The sequence below is a fragment of the Lissotriton vulgaris genome, chromosome 11 (assembly GCF_964263255.1).
Source record: "Lissotriton vulgaris chromosome 11, aLisVul1.2, whole genome shotgun sequence".
NCBI classification, from domain to species: domain Eukaryota; kingdom Metazoa; phylum Chordata; class Amphibia; order Caudata; family Salamandridae; genus Lissotriton; species Lissotriton vulgaris.
In genome coordinates, this window is record NC_141699.1 from 462,672,093 (window position 1) to 462,696,026 (window position 23,934).

At 41.6% G+C, this 23,934-nt stretch overlaps 1 protein-coding gene across 2 annotated transcripts in view; it reads right to left on the bottom strand.

Moving 5' to 3' along the window:
• Window positions 1–23,934, bottom strand: part of DPYSL2 (dihydropyrimidinase like 2) — a 366,898-nt gene that overhangs the window by 218,344 nt on the left and 124,620 nt on the right. The window contains exon 1 of one of the 2 annotated variants that reach the window (XM_086943523.1): window positions 15,079–15,473. The exons of the other annotated variant lie outside the window; for it this stretch is intronic. Coding sequence (XP_086799649.1) covers window positions 15,079–15,117 — 39 coding nt within the window. The 5' untranslated portion in view covers window positions 15,118–15,473. Of the gene's footprint in view, window positions 1–15,078; window positions 15,474–23,934 lie in introns of those variants that run through there. 2 annotated transcript variants of the gene reach the window in all.

Below are 23,934 nucleotides of genomic sequence, written 5' to 3' on the forward strand. Positions count from 1 at the left end.
ACCAATGGCATGAGAGGAACATCACACGACTGCTCACAGATTAGTCATTGTTGGGCAAAACATTTCATGAGCTAATAGGATGCAATTTCTAAACAGGAGGAATTGTAAGTCTTCCTGTTAGTTCGGAAGGAAGTCATACACCTTATATTTAGTAATCTACTCTCAAACTTACTTTAAAAAACCTTCAAAAATAAGAGTCTGGAAATACTTATAGTTCTTCCTATCAAGAATCCTTAATGTTACATTCAAAGAAAGAAGTTCAAAATGTATTTTCACTTGCCCAACAAACTGGTTGACATTCATGTTCTTCCATTATGTATGAAACATCATGTATTCAACTGCATTTGAGATAGACAACTGTTCAGGGATTACTGCCGCCTGGAACATATGCCCTTTATTCATATCTTAGTGTCACGTGCAGTCTCCATAGCCATTGACAAAAGGGTATGATCGCTATAGTACATTTTTTAATACACGCCTAAAGAATCTTCAGAATAGTGTACATTAGGAAAATACATTGAAATAACCACGTGAAACTCAAATAAATGTGATAAACGCAATCAAAATCCAAATTCTAAAGTAGGCTACAAGATGGCATACAAATTATTAAAAGGGAGAGGGGTTTTCTAACAGACAACTGAAAAATACAAACCTATGCCAGACTGGATGGATAAACCTTTTTTAGAACATAGGTTTTGGTCTCCCTTCGTAAATGTATTAGGGGAGTATGAAAAAGCAGTTCCAAATATGGTTACAGCTTCAGTTTTAAAATGCTTGGAATAATTTATCCATGGCTCAGGCAGAGGGAAGGCATCCAAGCTTTGGCCTTTGTTTGACAAGAATAAATAAGTGTTTGACACCAATCTGTATGTGAGGAGTCTGCAGTGACCAGGATGATCATTCTCGGTTATTGGCCGACTATAAAGGTCTATCAAAACGATAAAAAAAGTTTTGTTTTTTTAAAGGAATTTTCATAAGAAAAACTGGTCTAGCATACAAGTCGGTTATTGCCAGGCTTTGGGCCTTTTTAGAGTTCAGGGGACAGAGTTTCCTCTGTCGAAAAGGCAGAGGACACTTTCCCGGCCATCCCGAGGGAACTCCGCCTGCTAAATTTAGAAATGTCCACCAGCCGCACGGACTTCTGTCTACATTAACAGCAATCGCAGTCATTGCGGTTCCGGTCAATGCATGAAAAGTTTGATTGACAGTACAGTCAAACTTTCCAAACTTTTTTGGTTTTTCAAAAACAAACTCCTAAAGTGGAAGTCGGTTTATAAAAAAATAAAAAAAATCTAAATGACCATGGGATTTTACTTCCGGGTGTGGGGGTCACTTTGCTTTTTCCGATCTTCAAAAGGGGAAAACAGGAAAAAAAGCACTCCAACATACACCCTAATTAGGGCAGTCTGAGAAATGCCCTACCTCCAATGGCCCCTCCTCGGTCATGCGGTTGAGGAAGTAGAACATTGACGGGGATAACAGGGACTTATGGTTTACTCATCACTAAGTGAGGAGGGCAGACAGAGGATTTGGTAGACAAGGAACACCGTTGCCTAGGTGACAGAAGACCCTAACAGCCAAACTCTAAATCAAGCCCTTAGCCTCTATGTATGTGTCCTATCTACTTTCAAAACCCATGCTGTGGGTGATTTGCTTGGTGTTTACAGCTACGCTTCCCAGACTTATTAATGATGCATATATATTCAAATATGGATACCCTGGTTGGTGGATCTGATAATGGGTTGGGGGTGGCGTGGGTTCCATTTTGTGTAAAAGGAGTTGCGGATTTAAATTCAGATCAGGGGACTTCACATAATGTTTGAAAAGTGTTTGACTATGTCTTCAAACATGTAAGTTATTAAATGTGGTGAAGTATTAATTCTACTAAAACCAAACTGTGGATTCCCCAACACATAAAATACAGACCCCTTTCCTAGAACAATGGAGAACCCAGTGAACAAGTAGTTGTAAGTCGATAGGAATCTAGAAATAGAGTGAGCCTTTCATTATACTGTCTAGGTACTTCAATTAAGAAGGAAGAGCATTGCCAAGAAGAGTTGCCGCAACGGAAAAGCTTCGCTACCACCAAACTTTCTTTCTAAAATTATGGTGTGCACAAACTGAAATGGTCATTTGGCCACTGGGATCTTCCCGACTGAGAGTGTACATTTTTGGGGAAAAAGCTTGAACTCGTGTTGCACAAACAAACCTGTACATCGAGCATCATTTGTGTAAAGAATTGGTGTGAATATACTAGCTTGCATAATTTTAATATAGTCAAAACTATTCCATATGGTTTGGGAATTCTCAGGATACACTTAAGTGAGGACCCACATCCCTTATGGCGAAGGAGAGGGCAGATTTGGTGATCAACTAACTACTTTACTGCCATGCTGATTGTTCTGGGTAATTACACCAACGTGGATCACAAGTAATTAATAACAGAAATGTAAACCTATGTGGAGGAGAACTCCGAGGTAAAAAGATAAACAAAGGACTAGGAAATGTATGAAGACTTGATTTCTAATCAGGTAATTAAATTCCCAATCAGAGTCAAGACCAAAATTGAGATTAACATATTGTGGAAAGGGGGTTTAATGGAGTACAAACCTTTCAAATGTGTGGGAAATTAGAGCTTCACAAATTCATTTTGAATTACTTATGTGTTTCATAAGAAGTAACTATCTTGCAAAGGAATATTAGCTTTTATATCATACCAATCTAGAATAATGAGCCCTTAAAGCTTTTAAGTAACATAAGAAATTAAGGAAAACTTGAGAGAAATGACAAATGAAAATTCATTATAATATTCTGTTCTGGTGGCTTAGTGGACTAATGCATCTACTTCAGGGGCCTGTGTTCGACCTCCGGTTCTAATCCCAGCGGGTCCACTCAGCCTTTCATCCTTCTGAGGTCGATAAAATCAGCACCAAGATAACCGTGAGTGAACGTGCACTTTACAAACACACATGGTATGTTAGGTTATGTATCTGCAGCAGGTAATAGAAAAATAAAAGCAGGATGCAGTTGTGGCAATTAAAACGGTCTGATGAGGACAGCAACATAATGGTGTGCAAAGGTGACAGCATGATGTTGTGAGTAAAAGAGCTGTATTTGGAAAAAAACTGAGGCAAAACAGGCCACAGACATATGTTGTTTTAGAACCTGATCCAACTCAGATTCTACAAAAAAAGGTGTTTATTTGCCTTCATGAGTGGTACACCACATGCTACATCAGAACCAATTTTCTCCACTATTTTTTCATTACCGAAGGTGTATAGGACTCTTAGGGGAACTAGCAGGTAAGCCGATTGTAAGTGCTCAGAGTTCCATCTTTGAACCCATGTCTTTCTCCGTTAATCCATTTTATTTCAGTTTGTTGTGAGATTGATCTCTCAAGATAAGTTCAAAAAAGCGTGTCAATCTAAGAAAAGAGGATACAATCAAGATATTTTGAAAGAAAACGGATACCAATCTAAGTTCCAGGATGCTTGTTTCTGGTCCAGGGAGGACCTGGCTTGGCAGTTCGGGCTGGACTGTTCCCATAAGGAACAGGGTTAAAACGGATTTGCATATGGTTGGGTCCAAACTGGGGTGGTGTGGTGAGCAAAGGACTGATGGATTAAACCCCGTTCTTTGTGACTGGGGTGAATGTTTGCATTGTCCAGCATTCTGTCCAACAGTTGTTTCTTTTGCAACTTTCTAAAAATTGCATTTTCAGACCTGCAATTTAAAAACTAACTTCCCTAAAAGAAGTGTTTTAAATGGAGAGTCTATCTTTTCCCAATTGGAAGTTACACTTGTAAAGGGTTACAAGGCAGAGCCAATGCTTGACTATGAGAGTGATTGGCCTTGCTGCAGTGAAAAATTTATTTAACATGTTTTTACTACCTGGACATCTAAAATTCCACACTACAAGTCTCACCTTTTAAATACTTGTGACGGAGGTAATCAAACAGAAAGCCATCTCTCACATATACTGGAAACTTATACACAATACCCCAGCCCCCCTTGAGGATCTTAAAGCCAAACGAGAGGCAGACATGGGTCCTTTTGAGGAGGTGGAGTGGGTGTAAGCGAAATATGCACAAAGAGAGGTAGCCATATGGCCTGGCTGCCATCTGATGCAGTTATAGATCTTGCACAGGACATACCTAACTAGGTCGCTTCTGGCCAGATCTGTCGTCCTCCAAACTATTGCTACCTCCGCAGCTGACGTCAGAAGTAATCTTCTCCATACGTTGTTGGACTGCCCTGCGCTGATGGAATTTTGGTTAGGAGTAGAACAATGTCTTACGAATATAACTGGAATACAAGGACTCCCCATCTGCAAAAATGGCGATACCTGATATCCAGGGCGATGTAGTCACAGAGCAATGCACAACATTTTTTGTAGGATGGGTCTTATGGTGGCCAGGAGAAATGTGCTCCAACGATGCAGCTCCACAGCGATTCCAGACCTAGATCAATGGAAAATGGATATGGGCTGGTGCTTTCTGGCTGAAAAACAAGTCTATGAGAGTAGGGGAGACCCAGAAAAAGGGAACAGAACTGGCAGCCGAGGGTTTTGCACCTTTAGCTGGAGGACCCATGGGCCATGATGCAGCTGGGAGGATGGATTGGATGACACCCAAGGGACAGGAAATGGTGGTCTACTGCTATGTACACGATGCACTTCATGCGCTACTGGCTTGCTACACTAGAGTTGAGCTATCTGCGTTGCTTATTTTGAAATCTTCAATGAAAAGTTACTTGCAACAAAAATAAATTCTCTGGTGAAGCATTTTACTTGCCTAGCCAGCAACGGCCATTTTTCCATAGCGTAACTACAGTGAAGTACTTAACAAAAATGTAAATGTTGCTCATTTGCATCTATGTTCTTATAGCACACTCTCAAAGTTTCCCAGGAGAAAAGTGTTAAGACCCGCATGCGTGCACGAAGGTCAGTCAAATCTCTGACCAGAGAAAGAAAGTCCTACATTTCATATTACTGCTAAAACGTGTCTGGGCTATTCAACAATTGAAGCATTATTAGATACGCCTTGGACGACCACAAGAAGAAACAGTCACACTGAAATGCACCAAGGGAACTGAAGCCGTTTGTTGTTTCTGTCTGGTTTTGTGCAAAAGCTACCTCGCTACGAAAAAACTAGCTTCTTGGCTCATTATGAGTCAGTTTGAGTCAGGCATGCTGGCCAAACGTCTGTTACCAATGGATACACGAAACACAAAACATGGTGCTGGGGAGCGCGAGTCAATTGAATATAGGCTAACACAGTAGTCATATGACTGGGCAAAAAAAGATCAACTGTAACATATCAAATCAGAAAAGGGAAGAAAGTAAAGTACAACATCGGAAACTACAAAAGCATTACATCTGCTATCAAAGCTCTTGGCTCTCTGGATGACGAGCTCTTAGGCAGCAGAGGGCTCTCTCAATTTACAAGATGGGAAACAAATTAGGTCTTATGTCAGTCTCCATGTCTTGCTCAACCAATGCGCTTCATTCAGTTCAGCATTTTTGCCCAGAGGAAAATGAGGATCTATCCAGAGTCTGAAGAAGTCGATATCACAATGACAGCCCCCACACAAACCACTCTCAGAGCATTACTATTTAGATTGCTACTAAGATTGTACAGCAACCTCATCTATATTATGCGGCCAAAACAATTTGCAAATTATGTGGAACGTTCTCTTGCAGTATTGTTTTCATACACTTGAACTACAAACATTTCAGTGAAGTCTGCAAATTATGTGGCAAAACTCATGCAGCCAGAGAATCCCATTAATCCACAAGTTCTCACCATTGCCTATTGTTTTATCATAAAAATTATTAATGAAAGGTAAACAAAACCTAAACATTCAAATTCCATTCACTGCCAATTTTTAGAAACACTTTGAAACGCAACTTTTGTCAAGCCATATATCCTAAAATTAACATGCAGTATAAAAAAAATACATAATCAGTAGCACATGTAGTATGGTGCTGTAATTGACAGAGCAGCCCTTAAATATACCTATTACGAACAGTATATAAAATAGATCTAGAGTAGCCCGTTTAAAGCACTGGCTTTCTTTGACAAGCCTCCTGCCGCTATTGGTCTGAAACTTGCGATCACGACTTGATTCAGTACAGTTGAATGTTCATCTCTCACCTAATGCAATAGCCGTTTGAGTAAGCATACAAAACAGTTATGGAAGGAATGCTTGAATTAATCCAAGCCACTGTGGTCCACATCACAATCCATCGGTATTTTTCACACCATGTCACCTCAGTTTGGAGCCAGTTATACGCAAATCAGTCTTGATCCTGCTCCAATAGGAACAGTCCAGTGCAAACTGCCACGCCAGGTCCTCGCTGAACTAAAACACAAACAACCCTGGACCAGTTTTGTCCTAGTTTTGGGATCATCAGCCAGGTACAACTTGGTTCCAATGATTCAGTGTGCACGGGATCCATGTCTGGGCATACCTGTCCAACTTAGGGTGACACAATAAGTATACAAAACAGTGATGGAAGAAATGCTTGAATTAATCTCAGCCACTGGTAATCATGAGGCCGCATGCCAATCCATCGTTACTCTCCATCTCAATTTGGACCCTGTTATATGCAAATCAGTCTTGACCCTACTCCAATAGGAACAATCCAGCCCGAACTGACAAGCCAAGTCCTCCCTGAAAATTAAAATTGATCCTATTCCCGACATTATTCTGAATATTGAAAATCACAGTAGAGCAATCCAAAAGTTTGTGTCTTGTAGATCAAAATGGGCCAACAAGCTCAGCAGGTTTCTTATCAGGTCTTACTTGCCTAGCCTGCCATCTCTATCCTCTGCCGGACAGGGATGGTAAGGTAATTGTGGTGAGGAGGATATAGGTGCAGCAGTTGGGTCCAACAGAAGGCCTTCAGCATACGTTACTGCTAAAGACAACCAGCATTCCTTGCAGCAGCTTTGAACCGCTGCTTTCTATTCAACAAGAGAGGGAGCACACTCTCTTGATAATACATTCGCAACACACCATTGGTCACAATGGTCAGAACAGGTCTTATACCCTTATGCTCTCCTGGTAGATGTTAGACTTGTGGTAGTAGAGATAGAATCTCAATCCATTATTCTCTGCCACACAAATACTTTTAACTGTACTCACTTATTTTAAGTTGGGTATATCCAACAGAAAGTACAAAACAACCAAATAAATTGTCATAACAATTAGTCATAATGGTCGTAGTTTGGAGTAGCGATTTTAAGTGTTTAACTATAAAAACCTGGCAGGATTCAGTTCCAAAAATAACTGAAGATGCAGTAGAGGTGTTGCGGATGTTGAACAGTAGTTACGTTGTCAATTTTAGGGTCAGTGGACCACAGCAGCATTCCTCAACTCTAAAAAAATTAGCAATTCTGTCAAATGACCGTCGCTACATCCCAACCGCCTTTTGTGTCAAAATTTTGAGTATTTGGAATTAGGCACTCTAAATGCAGCATTTAAAGTTAAAAAAAAATACTGGACACGTTTGTTACACAGTCCCTACTAAATGTATTTATTTATCAACTTTACAACAGGGGTGTTATCCAAAAACACCATTGACTTAAATTGAGTCCAATTGGAGAGGGTCAACTAGGATGCAAGATAAGAAAACATCCTTCACTTTGTGCTCTAAAAAGGAAACTGTACAGTGTTTACGCAGCATGAATACCCCTAAGTCACGCTTGAAAAGGCGATATGTAACTGGAGGGAGTTCACATGCCGTGCTTAAAAGCTTTTTATGTAATTGAGTACAGAAAGCATTTCAAGTCAGGATTGGGAGAATAGTGCATGCCTCAGGAGGAAAAGCTTGAGCAGCAAAGGCAAAATGCAAGTTAGCACTAACCGCCTGACAACTCATGAATCCTTAAGCTGCAGAGCACTGCACCAATCACAAAGGGGCATTTCAAAGCAGCCTTAGAAACACTGGTTATTTATGACCTAATCAGTGCCAAACGGACCCATTGCTCAGTGCATGGCCAGAAGTGAAAAACCACTTCACAGTGATGGAAAGAGCATATCACAGTAAAGGTAAGATGTTCTCTCAACTGAATTTTAAATTTGTAACTTTTAGGGGGTCCGGTGTCAGGCAGTTCTGGGGCCTTAGTAACATTAAACAATCTATAATCTGGTGCAAGCTATCTAACAATGTAGCTGCAGAAGATCAACAAGTGAAGGTTAACTCCAGTAGAAACAACCATTCCAAATATAAAAGGTCAAAAAAACTCGAAACTACTAAAGGAAGTTTTTGGGTGTCAATTAATGGCACAACCGGATTATACCATTAGATATGTAGGTTCATATGAAGGTGTTATATATGTGCTCCCACACTCCTTGATGCCAACAACGTCTGCGTTACGAGAAGCTCTGCCCCAGCACAGACCTACACATGCCTTCTGTGCCAATTTATAGAAAAGGCTGTCAACTGGTCAAATGAAACCAACTCAATATTATCCAAGTGATAACCTCTTTCTTTACCAACATTAGGAGTACACCATAGTCCGTCATAGTCAAAGTTCAGGTGTGGTTATTTAGCATAGCTCCAACACTTTTTACTGAAATGTCAGAGCAATACATTGGGCCCAATTCACAAAGAACCTCTGAGGTCATGGTGGAATCTCCGCACTTCTGACGGAATCTCCGCACTCCTGACGGAATCTCCGCACTCCTGACGGAATCTCCGCAGTGAGAACCTGTAGCGTTGAGTCTCCATCACGACTCCAGAGGCTCTTTGTGAATCAGGACCATTGTGTTTTAGCACTGACTGACTCCGGAATCTGGGGATCACGGTTCGATCCCTAGCACCGGCGGCAGATTAGCAAACACCATGTGTCTCTGGACAATAGCCTGCTTAATCTTCCCGACGGCCCCCAGTGCCTAGAGACCCTTACGGGTGATTGTGCGCTTTACAAATGTGGATTATTATTTCTAGTGCCAAACCTCCCCTGAATTACAGCCACAAAACTCTGATTTTCCAAAGCTCTTCTCTCAACCTTCACGCTCTTTTCATACCATGCCAACAGCAAATGGGTATCCTTCCTCAAAAACAGTATATTGCTAGCTGTTTAGAAATACATTGCCAACAATAATTAACAATACATTCTAACAGCTTTTCTAAGCTTTTGGTGGAAGTCGTAGATTAAGTCAACTCTTTGCGTATTCATTATTAATACATTATTATGTATCCAGAACACTGATAAGTAATGATATCATAAGGTGATTTCTTTTTTTAAATGCTCCTTTCACAGCTGTTCACATAGCAACATGACAAGTATCATTGTCAATTACAAGTACATCAACGGAGAACATTTTGATCACCTTTAACATCTCGTTCTGTTGAGATATTGTTTTAAAAATGGCTCAACAACAATAAATGTTATTGTACATCGTTTTTAATCACAGATACTGCGCCAAGTGAGTAGAATTGTCAAAAAAAGAAAGTCTCATAAAAAGCAACATTTTCAAAATAATAAACTGCAGACTGGCCAAGTTGATTTGTCCTGCTTTCACAATAAATAATAAAGTGTAACCGGCTATGTGTGACTTCAATAGAGCCAACAAGCTAGGTGACTTTATCATTGGCTTGGAAGCCACCACAGGTAGATGAAAACCACTTTAACAGAACTTCCAAGCCATTGTGGACAATTGCCACACCAATTAGAAAACAGTCTCGAACACTCCCAATCAACCTAATTATATTTTGTTCTGCACCCACCAAGAGGATTGGAGTTCCGAAGTGACACCAAGGTTACACTGGGTGTGTTATGAAGCACCAAAAATAAACTATAAAATGGACATGGAAAACCATGTCATTGAGACAGTGGCATGAAAACAGAACCTGTAGCCCCATTTTCTCATCTGCATATCGTGTTCACTTACTCTTTGGTAGGTCTTGGACCACTCTCATCCAGGCAGTTCCTGCTTCCCCTTGATCTAGTGGTCATGATTCCCACTCTTCCCTCATAGAACATGTCTCCTCTTCCTCTCCTCACAAGACCTGATAAATTCTCTTCTTAGTACATATCTCCTCTCTGGGGTTGTTCTCCCCAATTTTCAATTCAGTTCTAATCAACTTTCTTCAAAGGGCTCCAATATCAATTGCTTCCCATGTGGCAAGCAGTTCCTGTCTCTCCATTTTCCAGAAAACTATGTCCAGTCATTCTCACCCACTCTTTTCTTTCAGTACTATATATTTTGTCTTTTTGGTCATTCTTGAATAGTTTCTACCTCTGCTTTCTCACCGATTTCCTTTCATACTTGATCTCCAGTTTTACTATTTCTTTTACAGATAAATGTTTCCAAGCTGTACCTCCCAAGCTGTACCTCCCTCTTCTACTGTTATCGCTATGCCAGGTCCTCCCTGGACTGGAAACAAGCATCCTGGACACAGTTTCGGGCTAACACAACTCATCCGCCAAGCTACCTTGAATTCAATGGCAGAGTAAGCATAGGACCTACGTCTGACATACCCTTCCCACTTAGGGCGACTTAGTAACACAAAAAGATGATGGACGGAATGCTGAACAAAGTTAAACATACACCCCAGCATAGACATCTGGGCCTAAAGCCATTGTTTTTAAGCTCACCGCGGCATTCCAGTTAGGGTCACGCCATATGCATATCAGTCTTGACTATACTCCCCATGGAATAGTCCAGCCCAAACAGCATACTAGGTCCTCATAGGATCAGAAACAAGCATCCTTGGACCAGTTTCGGGTAGCACCCCTTATCAGCTGGGCTAGCTTGAATCCATAGGCATAATGAGTACGGACCCACATCTGAGCATACCCTTCCATTTTGAAATGGTGACAGGAATGGTGGCTGGTTGGAGAATGGGGTAGCCTGTGGTGGTTAGGGAACCAGATATAAAATATTATGAAAATCCACCTATTTTTGGGGGACACTGTGCGGCTGCTCCTCTGTCAAAAGTTGGCAGTAGGGATTGGGTCACGTCCGATTTGCATAGGCCTAGTCCCATTGCCAAATGACGCAGTGAGCAAAGGCACAATAGGATGTAATGCGCCCAGAGCTATTGTCTGTAATTAAGTTACAGACAATTCACCCGAAACTTTTCTCTTTCAGAGGCACATCCTACACTCAGTCCTGCACTCACTTCCTTAGGCATCACAGTCATGCAGCATTTTGTCTGCAAACTTCTACCTTTCCCAATAAAATTGAGGAAAGGTGTCCTGCAGAATTTTAAAGCTGCCATCTGTCCTTACGCCCTGGTAGTAGGAAAGGACCCCCAGAGCTTGTATCGACTTTATGTGTGTCCCTAGTCCTAACCAGTAAATAGAAACACAGTTTTTAAGTACTTTGAGGGCCGCAAAGAGGTTGTGTATAGTACCTCTTATCAGAGCGTGGCCCAATTAATTTAAACTCCAAGAGCAGGCATAATGCAGGTCTTGAGAAGAAAAGATTAGACATGGACTCCTTGCTGAAAGCATAGTTTAATAAGTCAGTTTACCCTACTTCTGAGTACCCCCAGATTTTTTTTAAACTTTTAGATCTCTCACATGACCAAAGATAAACACTCCATTGCAGTAACTAAACAGTGCTTAATTTGTGCTGGTGGTGTCCTGTGGGGCCCACCAGCACTTATTTCTTGGGCCGGCACTCATTTTTCTTCATCTGACATTTCCATGGAGCAAGAGAGAGAAAAAAAAGCACAAAGGAGAAAGGAGGAGAAAGACAAGGCATAAAAACATCACAAAGGGAGATATCACAGACCTGCAGGAGTGAGATAAAATGTAGAGTGTCTGGTAGTAAATTAAAGAGGCATGAAGTGGGATTCCAGATACACAGCCTTGGTATTCGGCCCACTGACATGCAACAGCCCCAAGAGCGGGCTTCTGAGCAGAGCCTGGGACACCGGCACACGTTTGTTTTTACTAAATAAACACTGCACCTAAAGAAATTGGCACAGTAAACGTAGACATGAGGGAGCCTTAACCAACAGCCAAGAGTCAGGAAAATGTGGATGGTGTAACCATGAATCATATTCGATCGGTTCAGAGTTTAACTTCACCAGGTACAATATCCGTTAGCAGTCGGCTAGCAACAGGTTGACTGTTCTACTACTTCTATATTACATTCAAACTATTGGAGGGCCTGCAACATCTTTTCGTTATAAACCAAACCATAAGAAATACTCAAGTGGTTTCATACCCCAATATCCTTGAATGGTCATATATGTATGGCGACCTCAAACAGTAGGTTGTAGGTGACCCCAAAATTCCTGGGGATTACAGACACGAGAAAAAGGGCCCTGGCTTAGGACATTTGTAAGATGAGAACAGGATACTACGTTGTGGAAGGACCAAAAGCCCTGCTGTATCCTTCCTTTCAGCTGACTATAGAGCTTTACCACAATAGTCAAGAGGCAGGTTGAAAATGCATAGGCTAAACTCAAGCAGCCACAGACACCATAAATTCACCTTACATGAAAATAGAAACTGACAAAACACATAGAAAACATATCAAATTAAACAACACTATCCAGACACAGTTTAGGTGGTTTTGCATGTTCTACGCCAAAAATGCAGAAGTGGCATCGTCATAAAACCGTACCGCCATCGTCCCCTGTGAGATTCAGAAAAATAGCTTTATTTTTCGGATCAATGAACACATCCCTCATGTCATAAACCTAAAATATAATTGAATGGGTAACCAACGTGGAAAATCTGACCAAGATCATCTAGATTTTAAAATCAAAGCATTTAGAGGTGTCGCATTATTCCTCAGGTTGATTGCTGGTGCCTTCACCGGAGATCAAAAGAACATACAAGCATCTGGCCAAAGCCTGCGGTCGAAGTGATGCAATCCAGAAGCGACACAAAATCTGGCATGAAGACAATTTCTCTGCCTCTAAATTAAGAGTGCCGCCAATCGCTAATTCCATTTCCTTTCCCACCCCCTACAGATGAATGCTGGGTGTGTCCTTGCCTTCAAAACATGGAAGACGGCATATCGAACAGCCAAGCAAGCCTGAAATCCTAACCCTACCAACGACAAATCATGGAATAAATTTAACGCGTTGAACATTCGGTTAAAACCTCCCTGATGAGGGATAATTTGGGCCACCAATGCTTAATCCTAGGCAAACATGCTAATGTGCCAGATCCAGAAGCCAACATTAAATGAATAGAACTCTGGTGACGACATTCTTTAAGCACCAAGGCACAATTCGGCTTGAGCAATATAAATGGTCCAAATATTATAGAAGGAACAATATTCGTGCCTAGAATGCAGCGCTCACGCCAGACTCCCAGGAGACACCTGGCACAGAGCCACGGGACGGTGCTGTGGAGAACGAGGGCGCACCGTCTTGCAACCGGGTCTGTTCTGCACCGGAGGGCGGAAAAAGGGAGCACAGCATCTGCTCTGCTTTCAGTCAGCGCCACTGCCTGCTGGAAGAGCAGCTCGGTGGCGGTGCCCAGCGCCTTACCATCACAGCAGTCTCTTTGTATGTGGGAATAAAGCCCCTTCAGGGAGCAGCGCATCTCCGTGCAAGCCTCCCGAGCACCGGGCTGTGGACACAAGGAGGCATTCTGCATCCCATCCCCATCACCACCGGCATCCTTCATAGCCCACCTTGCCTTAATGGCTCGTTGCACTAAAGCGGTTCGTTGAACACAAAAGGAATACACACTTCGTATTTTACTCGGCGCCATCTCATACTGAGGCATAAACCAGGACACTGTCGAGTCGTTCAATGTTGCTGCCCTGAAGGTTGGCCGAGGGGTGTGGAAACTGGTGTCTGAATGGAACGAGTGGCTGGCGAATTAAAATCGTTCTCACCTTTATAGCCTCAAACCCAAATCAAGTAATGCAGTACTGCTCCACCACACCCCTCCCCATACTGTTAATTTTACAGCAGCTGTATGCCTTTCTGCTAAACCAAGAGGCTGGCGCCCCTCCCCCTTTCCAGCATTTATTTCACTGGAGGGCCACGCATTTTACATAACAGAACAGCTGCAGGTCACCTACAGCCCGCCCCTACCAAGTTAATGTATTTAATTTGGTGTCACTGTGGCCGTTTTAAGTTTGTAGCAGATGGAGAGCTCCATTTACCAGTACATAAAAGCAATAAGGACGGGTGTTTTGATTTTATATAAGACAGCATTGCTGAGCTCTACGCTTCAGTATTTTGAAATGTGGCTATGTAGCATAAACAGCATACATTTTGCGGGGAAAACACACACAAACAGCCGATCACCTTTATTCCTCTGCAAAACGGAAGCACTTCCCCCAGTACAAATGTATAATTATAGCATGTACATCCTTCCTCTTCCCCGAATAAAGCACACATTCTTGCTCTCTTGTCAACACGTAATTTGCATGAACAGCAGATATCATAATTGTATTTTAGAAGTTGCCCAACAACTCGAGTCCCCAGGCAATGCCTCCTCCGTGTCCCCTGCCAAACATATTTTACAGGAAATGACCTAGACCTTCATTTTTTAAATTCTCCTGATCCCCCATATCGCCGATGATTTCCTCAATATCTTTCTATGAGTACCATAGATGGAAAATAAACACGCAGAGAATCGCCCCCATCGATGTTGCAGCTTTGAACCACCTGATTATATTTTCTGTATAGGAGCATCATTTATTTTAATGTAAAGTTACAAATTGTGTCTTTTCACCTGTTATGTTATTTTTGTTTTACAGGATTAGTAGTCATTTCACAGACACATATGATCACCTTCCTACCCACCTCATTGACCGTTCCGCCCCCTCTAGTAATGTTTTGTGCAGGAAGATCAGGTCTCCAAACCAGCGTAGCTGAAGACCACTTGTTCTCCATTTTGTATTATTTTCCTACACATATCACCAGGTTGCCCATTACTGGTGTGGTCGCGTGTGATATTTTAATTTCCCTGGATTCTTTCACAAGCAGAGATTTAGCATGACTCCTCCATCCATCTTGCATCATCTGCCCTCCGTTCCTGCATCCCTTCCTGCCCAGCCTAGCTCATCACCCACAGCACAAAGACGCCTCCCTTATGCAAAATGCAACCACCCTCCCAGCATGCAGCGGCCCCCACTCACCGTAATGCGAGGGATGTTTTTCTTCCCTTGGTAAGACATCTTTGGGGAGGGGGCACTGTATGATGCGATGCAACGGGCTCCCCCAAGGGTCAGATGCACACGCGGAGTTTTTCTTTATTTGAATAAAGGTTTTTGCGGAGAAGGCTTCTGAGTAGGATGAAAATCTCCCCTTGGTGGAATTCCAAGAGGGGGGTATAAAAAATAAATAAAAAATATCCCCCGCTTCTTTCCTCTGCTGCCAGCCCAGCCTCGGAGACTGTGGCAATAAAGAGCTGTGCAGCAGGGTAGCACTACGCATGCGCGACGTAGCCGCCACTCCCTTCTTTCACTTCTCTCCTTTTCTCCCCCTCCCTCCGTTCTGCCATCTTTCGCAGAACCATAGAGCGCGTGCGTGTGATCCAACGAGTGCGCGCGCGTAAGCCTGTCACGTCAGGACCTGGCATCATCGATGGGGTTTTCGCGACGATTTACAAACGAAAGAATCTGGTCGCTGATTCGAATAGAGCGGACAGAGGCGGGTCTGGCGGGAAAGCGAAACGGCGATGACGCTAGTTTGGATTGCCAAAATGTAGCGTGATAGTTTCCATGGAGTGCGGCGAGGCAGGTGGTTGCAGGAAAAGAAAATTAGCGTTCGAGAAGGAACAGTTCTTTGGTGTGGATGCTAGTGGCCGTTACAAACCGCGCGTGGAGATAGATTAATAAAGCAGAGGCAAGCCGTTTGTACCCTCTGAAATGTTTACTGTTTTATTATTGGTAATTAGTACTCGAATTACGCCGAATGCCCGATTACTTCCCGGTAAATTATTATGCGGTATAATGCGGAAATCGTTTTTATATTATTACTTTATTATATTTTAATTTTTTCACATGAAAATGCATACATTTTAGAAGAGGAAAGTGGGAGATTTACAAAAAATAATCGGTAGACTATTTCTCCTATTGATTTATGTTGAGGCGCAATCGGGTCTACTGTCAAGTATGGGAGTTGCAAGTGCGCTTGCTGCAGGATCGGATATCAGAAATGCAAATATACTTTTTTTTTCATTTGTCAGGAGCACGGAGAAAGCGCTATGGCAGGCAGACACAGTGGGGCAGATTTACAACTTCTGGCGCATCTCTGCTAATCAGCAGGGATGTGCCAAAACAGTTGCAACAGGCCAAACCAGCCGTGCCCCACCACTGATGCGCCTCATTTACATTGCGGCGCACGGATGGGCAGATGCGTGTCGCATACCCCGGCGGAAAGGCGGCGCATTGCTGGAGTCGCGTCACAAGCGCAACGCAGCTCCAGCAAGGCTCGGGGTGCCCCTATGCCTAACATGCTGCGTCAATTCTTACACCTGATTCAAGCAGGTGCAGGGTTTTGGTGCAGCATGCCCGTTAAAGTGACTGAGTGAAATCTTGTAGATTTCACTCAGCCACTTTTCCAAGGCGGTCCTGTGCCGTAACACCCAAGTTTGGTGCAGGGCTTTACAACGTGACGCATCTCCCAGATGCGTCACAGCCAAGTAGAGGACCCCATTCTGCCATATAGTCCTTCAACCAAGTCCCATAGTCCTCTTTCTTCGTTGCTCGCAGCCTAAGTTAAGTATCTTCCTCCTTACCTCCATATCGTTTTTACTGTTTGAGCAGGGTTGTTGTTGACTTTTTGATTATTGTAGCTAATTGGGTGATGGCATAGTTTCTATTTTCGATGTGCACTGATTTTTCTCTTGTCCAGGTGCGAGCTGCCTCGGGACCACTCTGCGTTCCCTTCGTGGCCTGTTACTGGTGCGGTCCTTCGCCCGCATGGTGGTGCCTATCAGACATCTTGTCCTGCCTGCAACGTGTAATCTCTATCCCTCCACTATGGCTGGAGATTGCGTGCCACGTCTTATGAGCCATCAAATCCTGGAGAGTGACGCCCTTTGGTTTAAGGGTCCTTAGCCCCCAAAGGGCACTTTCATTAACCACCTTTGTACACCCAGAGTGCTGGTTCTGTAGCCTTTTGCGCATTCATGTATGACACCTCAGGGGGTAAGTCATCCCCTTTTAACTCACCCGGCCTTCCTCCACAGTGTTGACAGTCCGTGAGGGCTCGATTTTGCTTACCTAAGGCAGCGTGGTTGCATGCTGGGACACGCCTCCCAGGCTTGTGCTCCCCTTGTAATTTAACTTCATCAGGGGAGAGTGTCCCGGGCGTGGACCCAATATATTGAGGCACTACCTATTTAAAGTTGTTTGATTGTCTCCAATCCCTTTTCATTTCCCTATTGTTCTGGTGCCATATTGGCCCTCACTGTTGGTCACCCCATTACCTTTATATTGAGTATGGAGTTCTATGATGATGCACAGGGGGACCCCCTAGAGTAGCTGCCCTTTGATTCCTTCTACAAGGACCTTGATACCTCTCTATGTATATATTGTGCAGTAGCACAGAGCAGGGACTCTTGCAGCAGCTAGCGCAGGAATGTGCCAGGTTGGCTAGTCTGGCTACCCCTCATGGATGCACCAAGCGACAAAAAACAGGAAAGGGTAGAACATGACGCCTTCATACGTCTTAAACATGCCTTCCTTAATCAGGACCCTCTACCTGATAATCCCATCAGACCACCTCCGTTCCTCCCCTCACCAGCTCCTCAGATCAGGACGACACCCAAGGGGATACAGAAGACGACCAAGGACTTTCACCTCTAGTCCTGACATTGAATTTATTTTCTTGCGGCACTTATTGCACCTTTGTAAATCATGGGAACATCCCACGCCAGCCTCCTGACAGTACACTATGTAATCATGACAAATATCCCAACCCATGAAGTTTCATGCCCTACTGGCAGTAGTTAAAAGCTGTCTGTCTTCTTCAGCACACTGACAACTGGAGTTTTGAAACATAGTCATGATAGTAAACAATTGCTGCTGAGCTCAAAAGAGTATCCAGAATTGGGTGACAAAATGCTTTAGTGCAGGAATTCAGTAATGATTAAAAAGCTGTGTTAGTCTAACCCCTGATGCGTGGTACTTGGTAGGGCTGCCTTTCCGGACAAAAATGCAGATGATATTAAACCTTATGTTTGTCTTGAAGATACCATGCATTTGTCCCATGGTGGAATATGTGGCACATTGGTATATATTAAAGTATTCCCAACCACAAACATATCAGAACAGAACATGGTTTAAAGCACACTCTTCAGTGAGGCACTCCCCAGGATTTCTTTGTAAATAATGAAAAGCAGTGCACTATGAAACTGCAGCATCAAATCAAATGACATCACATGAAAATCAATTCTTCAGACTGTCATCATATACAAAGGTAACCCCCTACACAAATACTTCTAGGTCTGGGAAAAGGGGGAGAAAATACCACTATATTGAAGAAAGTGCCCACTTGACCTGTATTTCTTTTCGTATATATCTTACAAATGCTGTTGGTTCTGTCCCCCAGATACATCTATACTACAGATGCAATATCTTTTTACAGGTTATGTTTATTAATTTTCCTTTTTTTTTTTTTAAATATATTTTTATTACTTTTTTTAACCCCTTTTTTAGACAAGGCAACAATCACTGATGGCAACATAAAATTATGATCCAGTTAAAACCAAGATCAATACAATTTCATAGGCAACACACATAAAGGAAAAAAATGTCAGACATATAGGTGGGCAGAGTTTCCCTAACAACAACTCATTATTTATACAACCATCGTACTTCAATTAATCAATTAAATCCATTCTGATATTGGAGACCAAATGTTCGCTCCCATAGTTCTTTTCTTTCTCCCTTTAGTTTTATAAATTGATAGCTCCAGATTGTACATTGCTAGCAGTCTTGAACACCAATTCATGAAGATGGGTGGATCATGGCTAATCCAATCGTTTGTGATACAAGCAATTACCACCGCCATACTTATAAATAAAAAAGAGGCTATTGCTATAGATCGACTATTAGCCACCCTATCCGACCCAACCCCAATTAGGACTAATTCACCTGTTATTGTCACAGGGAATCCCATTATAAAACCCCAAAACGACTCAATTTCCTTGAAAAATTCCCCTAATTTAGGACATGAAAAAACATATGTATTGAATCTGCTGCATATAAGCCACACCTGTTACATTTAACTCCAGTTGCCCCCCATTTAGAAATCCTCCTTGGTGTATAATATAGATCATAAAGGGCCATATAATGTCGACTACGGATTCTTCCTGTCATTAAAGCTTGATTAGCAAGCTCATGAGATTTTTTTATATTAATGTCCTCAACACCAAATTTATTTTCCCGTTTTAGTTTCCAAAAATCTAAATTATCAGAAAATGTTTCCATTAATTGTTGATAGAATTGACCAAATGTTTTTTTTTGTTTTTTTTCTTAATTTTTTCAATTAAAGGAATATTTACAAACTGTTGTCCAGTTCCTGACCCCAGCCGAGCAAAGAAACTACGAATTTGGAGCTATTTAAAGAACTCATGTTTACCTAATCCATATTTTTACTGTAGGTCTAAAAATGATAATAATTGGCCCTCATCATACATATCCCCTAAGCGTCGTATTCCTTTTAAGCCTCATCTATTTGTCACTTGATATCGAAATATTATAGGGAGCAGAAGCTGAAAAGGGGTTGCGGCATTCAAATTTAAGACCCATATCTTACGTTTGATTTGCTTCCAGACTAAATAGGCAGCCTTAAGTATCTTGAATTTTGTTTTTTTTAATAGCTAGGTTAAATTACCTTGATTAGAAACTCATTAGTCTCCTCCACAGCCCGGGTTCGTAAATTCATGGTCTATGGCATTGCATATGTTCAGCCTTATCCCCGACTACCAAAGGAGTTTAAAAAAAAACTTTTTACTTATTGTATCTTTTCCTCATATTAACTGTGTAGGTCAGCAAAGTGCCACAAGCTAGCATTATCGAAGAGGAGTTTCTAAGCTTGATTGCTAAATTTAAAAAGTTCTGCTTTAAAGGAGTAAAATACATGTTTTGAAAATATTGGTTTAAAGTCGTAATGGTAACATTGGATAAATGTCAGATATAGCTGTCGGTTGCAGACATATACACATTTCCTGGAGCCTGTCGACATGCTAAATGCAACTAGCACCTTTCCAAAATCTTTGAAAGAAGTTGGCGGCATCTGGCAATAACAGACACCAAAAGCGGAAGAATTTCATTTTGTTTTCCTTAGCTGTCCCAACACGGTTTCATCTTTTTCAGATTACAATGGAGAAAATGATGTTGTCGTATCCTTTACTCAATAGCAGATTAAATAAGATTTAACAAGCCATCTTAAATTAATTATTCGTGGGCCCATATACTCAGGTGCTACCATAATCTGGTTCCTATGATTGTGCCTGGATATTTAGTTGGGTGAAACTAACTAGCTATAAGACCCGTAGCCTTTTGATACATTGTTGTTTCTAGTTGGAAAGGTGTTGGAATGTAAGTGTGGCCTATGAGGAAATTGTTTTTTGAGCTGGGTCTGGTGGCTGAGTGAACTAATGAATTTTCTGTGGATACCTATTTTATGATAGCTTGGTCACAGGTTGAAATCCTGGTGGGTCTACTAAGCCTTTCATCCTCCAGAGGATTATAAAATGAGTACCGTCAGCGGTGTTGAATTCATAGCACCTGACACACAGAACATATTGTCGAAGCCAGCATACTGTTATATTTACTTTGGCTGATGGACAAGTAGGCCCAAAGCCCATAAACCACAAAGCCTTTAACGACAATTTTGTAGTACAGATTTACTGTACGGATCTCTGATAGGATTATCTGTCACTAAAGCAAGATGTGTATTTCTATGTGTATTTGGTTTAAGCTCATACATGTAGGATTCATTAATGCAAAACCTTTACTATTAGGGTCTATGCTGTAAGGCAATGTAGTGTGCTGTGAGCTCAGCTTGTATTACTGACATTGTTGTCAGTACAAAAAAATGTACACATTTGCAAATGTAACCATTTAAAATTACTTATAATGCTTTCAAAATGTCCCTGATAACATGCAGAAGTTTGACAGCAAAGCTGGCGATTTTCTTTCCTTTTAAAAGAAAATGTACTCGAAAAATTGCTTAGCTAAAAAGTTGCACAGATTTAGATACAATTTTACTGATTCTCTGAGGCATCCTTCAGTAAAATCTTTAATACAGGCAATTTTTTTTTTGTAAAGGAGGTGGAATCACTGTAACATCGTTATGGAGAGAATACAAATATATTACTGTCCAAATTCTTAAAGAAAGACACAAAAGTGCACCTGCAAATATGTCTACTGAAATATACCTTTAAACCACGCCTCTAGCAAACTTCTGAGAATTCCATTTTCGCATAAGCAAATATACATGGTCACAAGTTTGAATCCTGGCTGGTTCATTCAGCTTTTCTTCCTTCCAAGGACAATAACTGAAATATTGTTGAGCTGGTTAGCAAACATCTGTTATTTCCGTGCCTAGAGACATAGGGTGAACATGCGCTTCATAAATATGCTATGGTATAAACTTCTAACCTTTTCTAGTGCGAGAAGAAATTGTAAAGGAGTTGGTGAATACCCTTCAACATGCTAGTTAGTGGGTATGCTCAGACTTCCGGAATTCCAACTCTGGAACAAATGCTTCACACTTCCATAACCAGTATGTAGATTTATTGAAATGTGGGAAAATCACAGTCTTGCTAGAAAAACAAAACCTGATATAATATGAGCATAATCAGAGAAGCTGTTATCAGAGCTCTGATATAATGAGACAGCTGCTCTAATTTTGTCACCTCACTGTATGGAACCCAAAAGCACAAGTGGACTTTTTTGCAGGAGAAGTAGATTTCTGATACATCACGTCCCTTGCGAAAGTAGACATTGTATATAGTTCCACATTCCTGACCAATGAGTTGGGTAACAGTAACCTTCTGTTATTCAGTGGTAGTATGCTCTTGGGGTGAGCGAGCTCTTTACAAATATGCATGTGCATGATTTGTAGTGGTCACTCCTATCATGTCTCTTTGAACATGTAGCTTGGCTTATTGGTAGAGTGGAGTCAAGGAGGACGAGATATAGTTGCACATGTGGTTGTACTACCATCCTTTTGAGACACTTGTTTAGTATTTTATGGTAAGTTTTTTTCTGTAAAGTCTCAGAATGCAGTGTCAACCAAATGGCACTGTGCCCTGTAGGCACTCCTCCCGAGATGCATTCCCTCTTAATGGTAATGTTTTGTTCAAATGATGTAATTAACAATGAAGACTTTGCTTTTTCCATTTGATATTGTCTCAAATCGCGATATGTACTCCCCTATGCATTTGGGAACCCATGCAAACGCAATTGCCGCTATCGGCGCCACTTGCGGGAGACAACATTGGTATTTTCATTTACACGCGATTGTACATTTGACCCCTGATGAAGGGCATGGGTCCCGAAATGCATAGGGGAGTACATATCGCGATTTGAGACAATATCAAATGAAAAAGCAACGTCTTCATTGAAAATGAAATATTCGTGTGATAATATATCCAAAGGAGGCTCGCCTTTTACCATCCGGCCTGATCTCTGAGATCTGAGTCTCTGTTCCTGGCTGTGGTTCCCCGAGTAAAAAAGGCCCACATTGGAGGCCGCTCTTTCAGGGTGCGAGCTCCGTAGCTCTTGAACTCTTTTCCCTTGACACTACGCAGTACATCTAATCTACTGGTTTTTAGGAAGGCCCTTAAAACATGGATCTTTGCCCGTTAGTGCGCTTTCTCTCTATTGCTGGATCTCCCTTATTCCTCTGTAGTGGTCCTGTTTTTGTTGTGTGTCGTTTGTCTTTTCTGGTCGCTAATAAAAGCGCTGGGACACTCTATCAGAGTAGCCGTGCGCTATAGAAGACCAACTTAACATTAACATAAAATTGAATGTTATTAAGTGATAACGCATTACATTTGGAATAAATACAAGTCCTTTGGAGTTATCATGAACTTGTGTTGATGACATAATTTGAACAAGAACAGATTACATCATTACCATTAAGAGAGAACGCGTGCATATCACAGATCTGATAAAGGTCACACCAGTTATGCTGTGGCATAAGATTTGGACCACAGATGAGATGACCTTTAGCAGGGACGTGATCCAGGACTGCATGAAACAATCAGCGGCTAAGAAGATCATTTGGCTGCAATATATTAAAAATTTTATGAATTCCATTGGGCCCCCCGAATTCTTCACAACTCCGAGTACATGTTCCTTAATTTCGAAAAAACATTTAAAAGACTCCTGTCTCGAACTGTTGGAAGAGAGAAGGTGGTACCTGGATTGTAATAAGTCAACAATTGTCTCTCATCGCCGCATTTTACATGGTCCAGGATTACACCCGTATCTGGCTCCAGAAATTCCTAGTTATACAAGAATGCTTCTAACTAGGATGAGAACAGACTGCTTTTTTAGGATGGTAACATTCCCTACCCCAAATGACTGGTCGGTGTTACAGACAAAATGCCCATGTGATGACGTTTCGACTCAGTCAAATATTCATAGTATTCTTTTTTGTAATTATTATGAGTGGGGGAGAAAGAGATTTTTGTTACCACTCCTAAGACTGTGGGGCCTGCGTCAATGCAGACCTGCTCTAATTAGACTGTATATGCTACCCGATGAACTTACTGTGAATACAGCTGCCAATTATCTGAAATACGTGGTTAGAACAAGAGGCTCCATGAATTAACGTTATAGTGGGACTCTATATATATGTAGCTGATAGCATTCCTAAATATTTGAGTTCCTCTGATTGCCTTTCTTACAAGGTGTTTATAAAAAAAGTAATATTTTTAATATTTTCTTCTGCTGTAATATAGATAGATTTAACTGTTTTTATGGTATGAATTTTTATTGTGCTTTTATGGTCTTTTAATAATACCG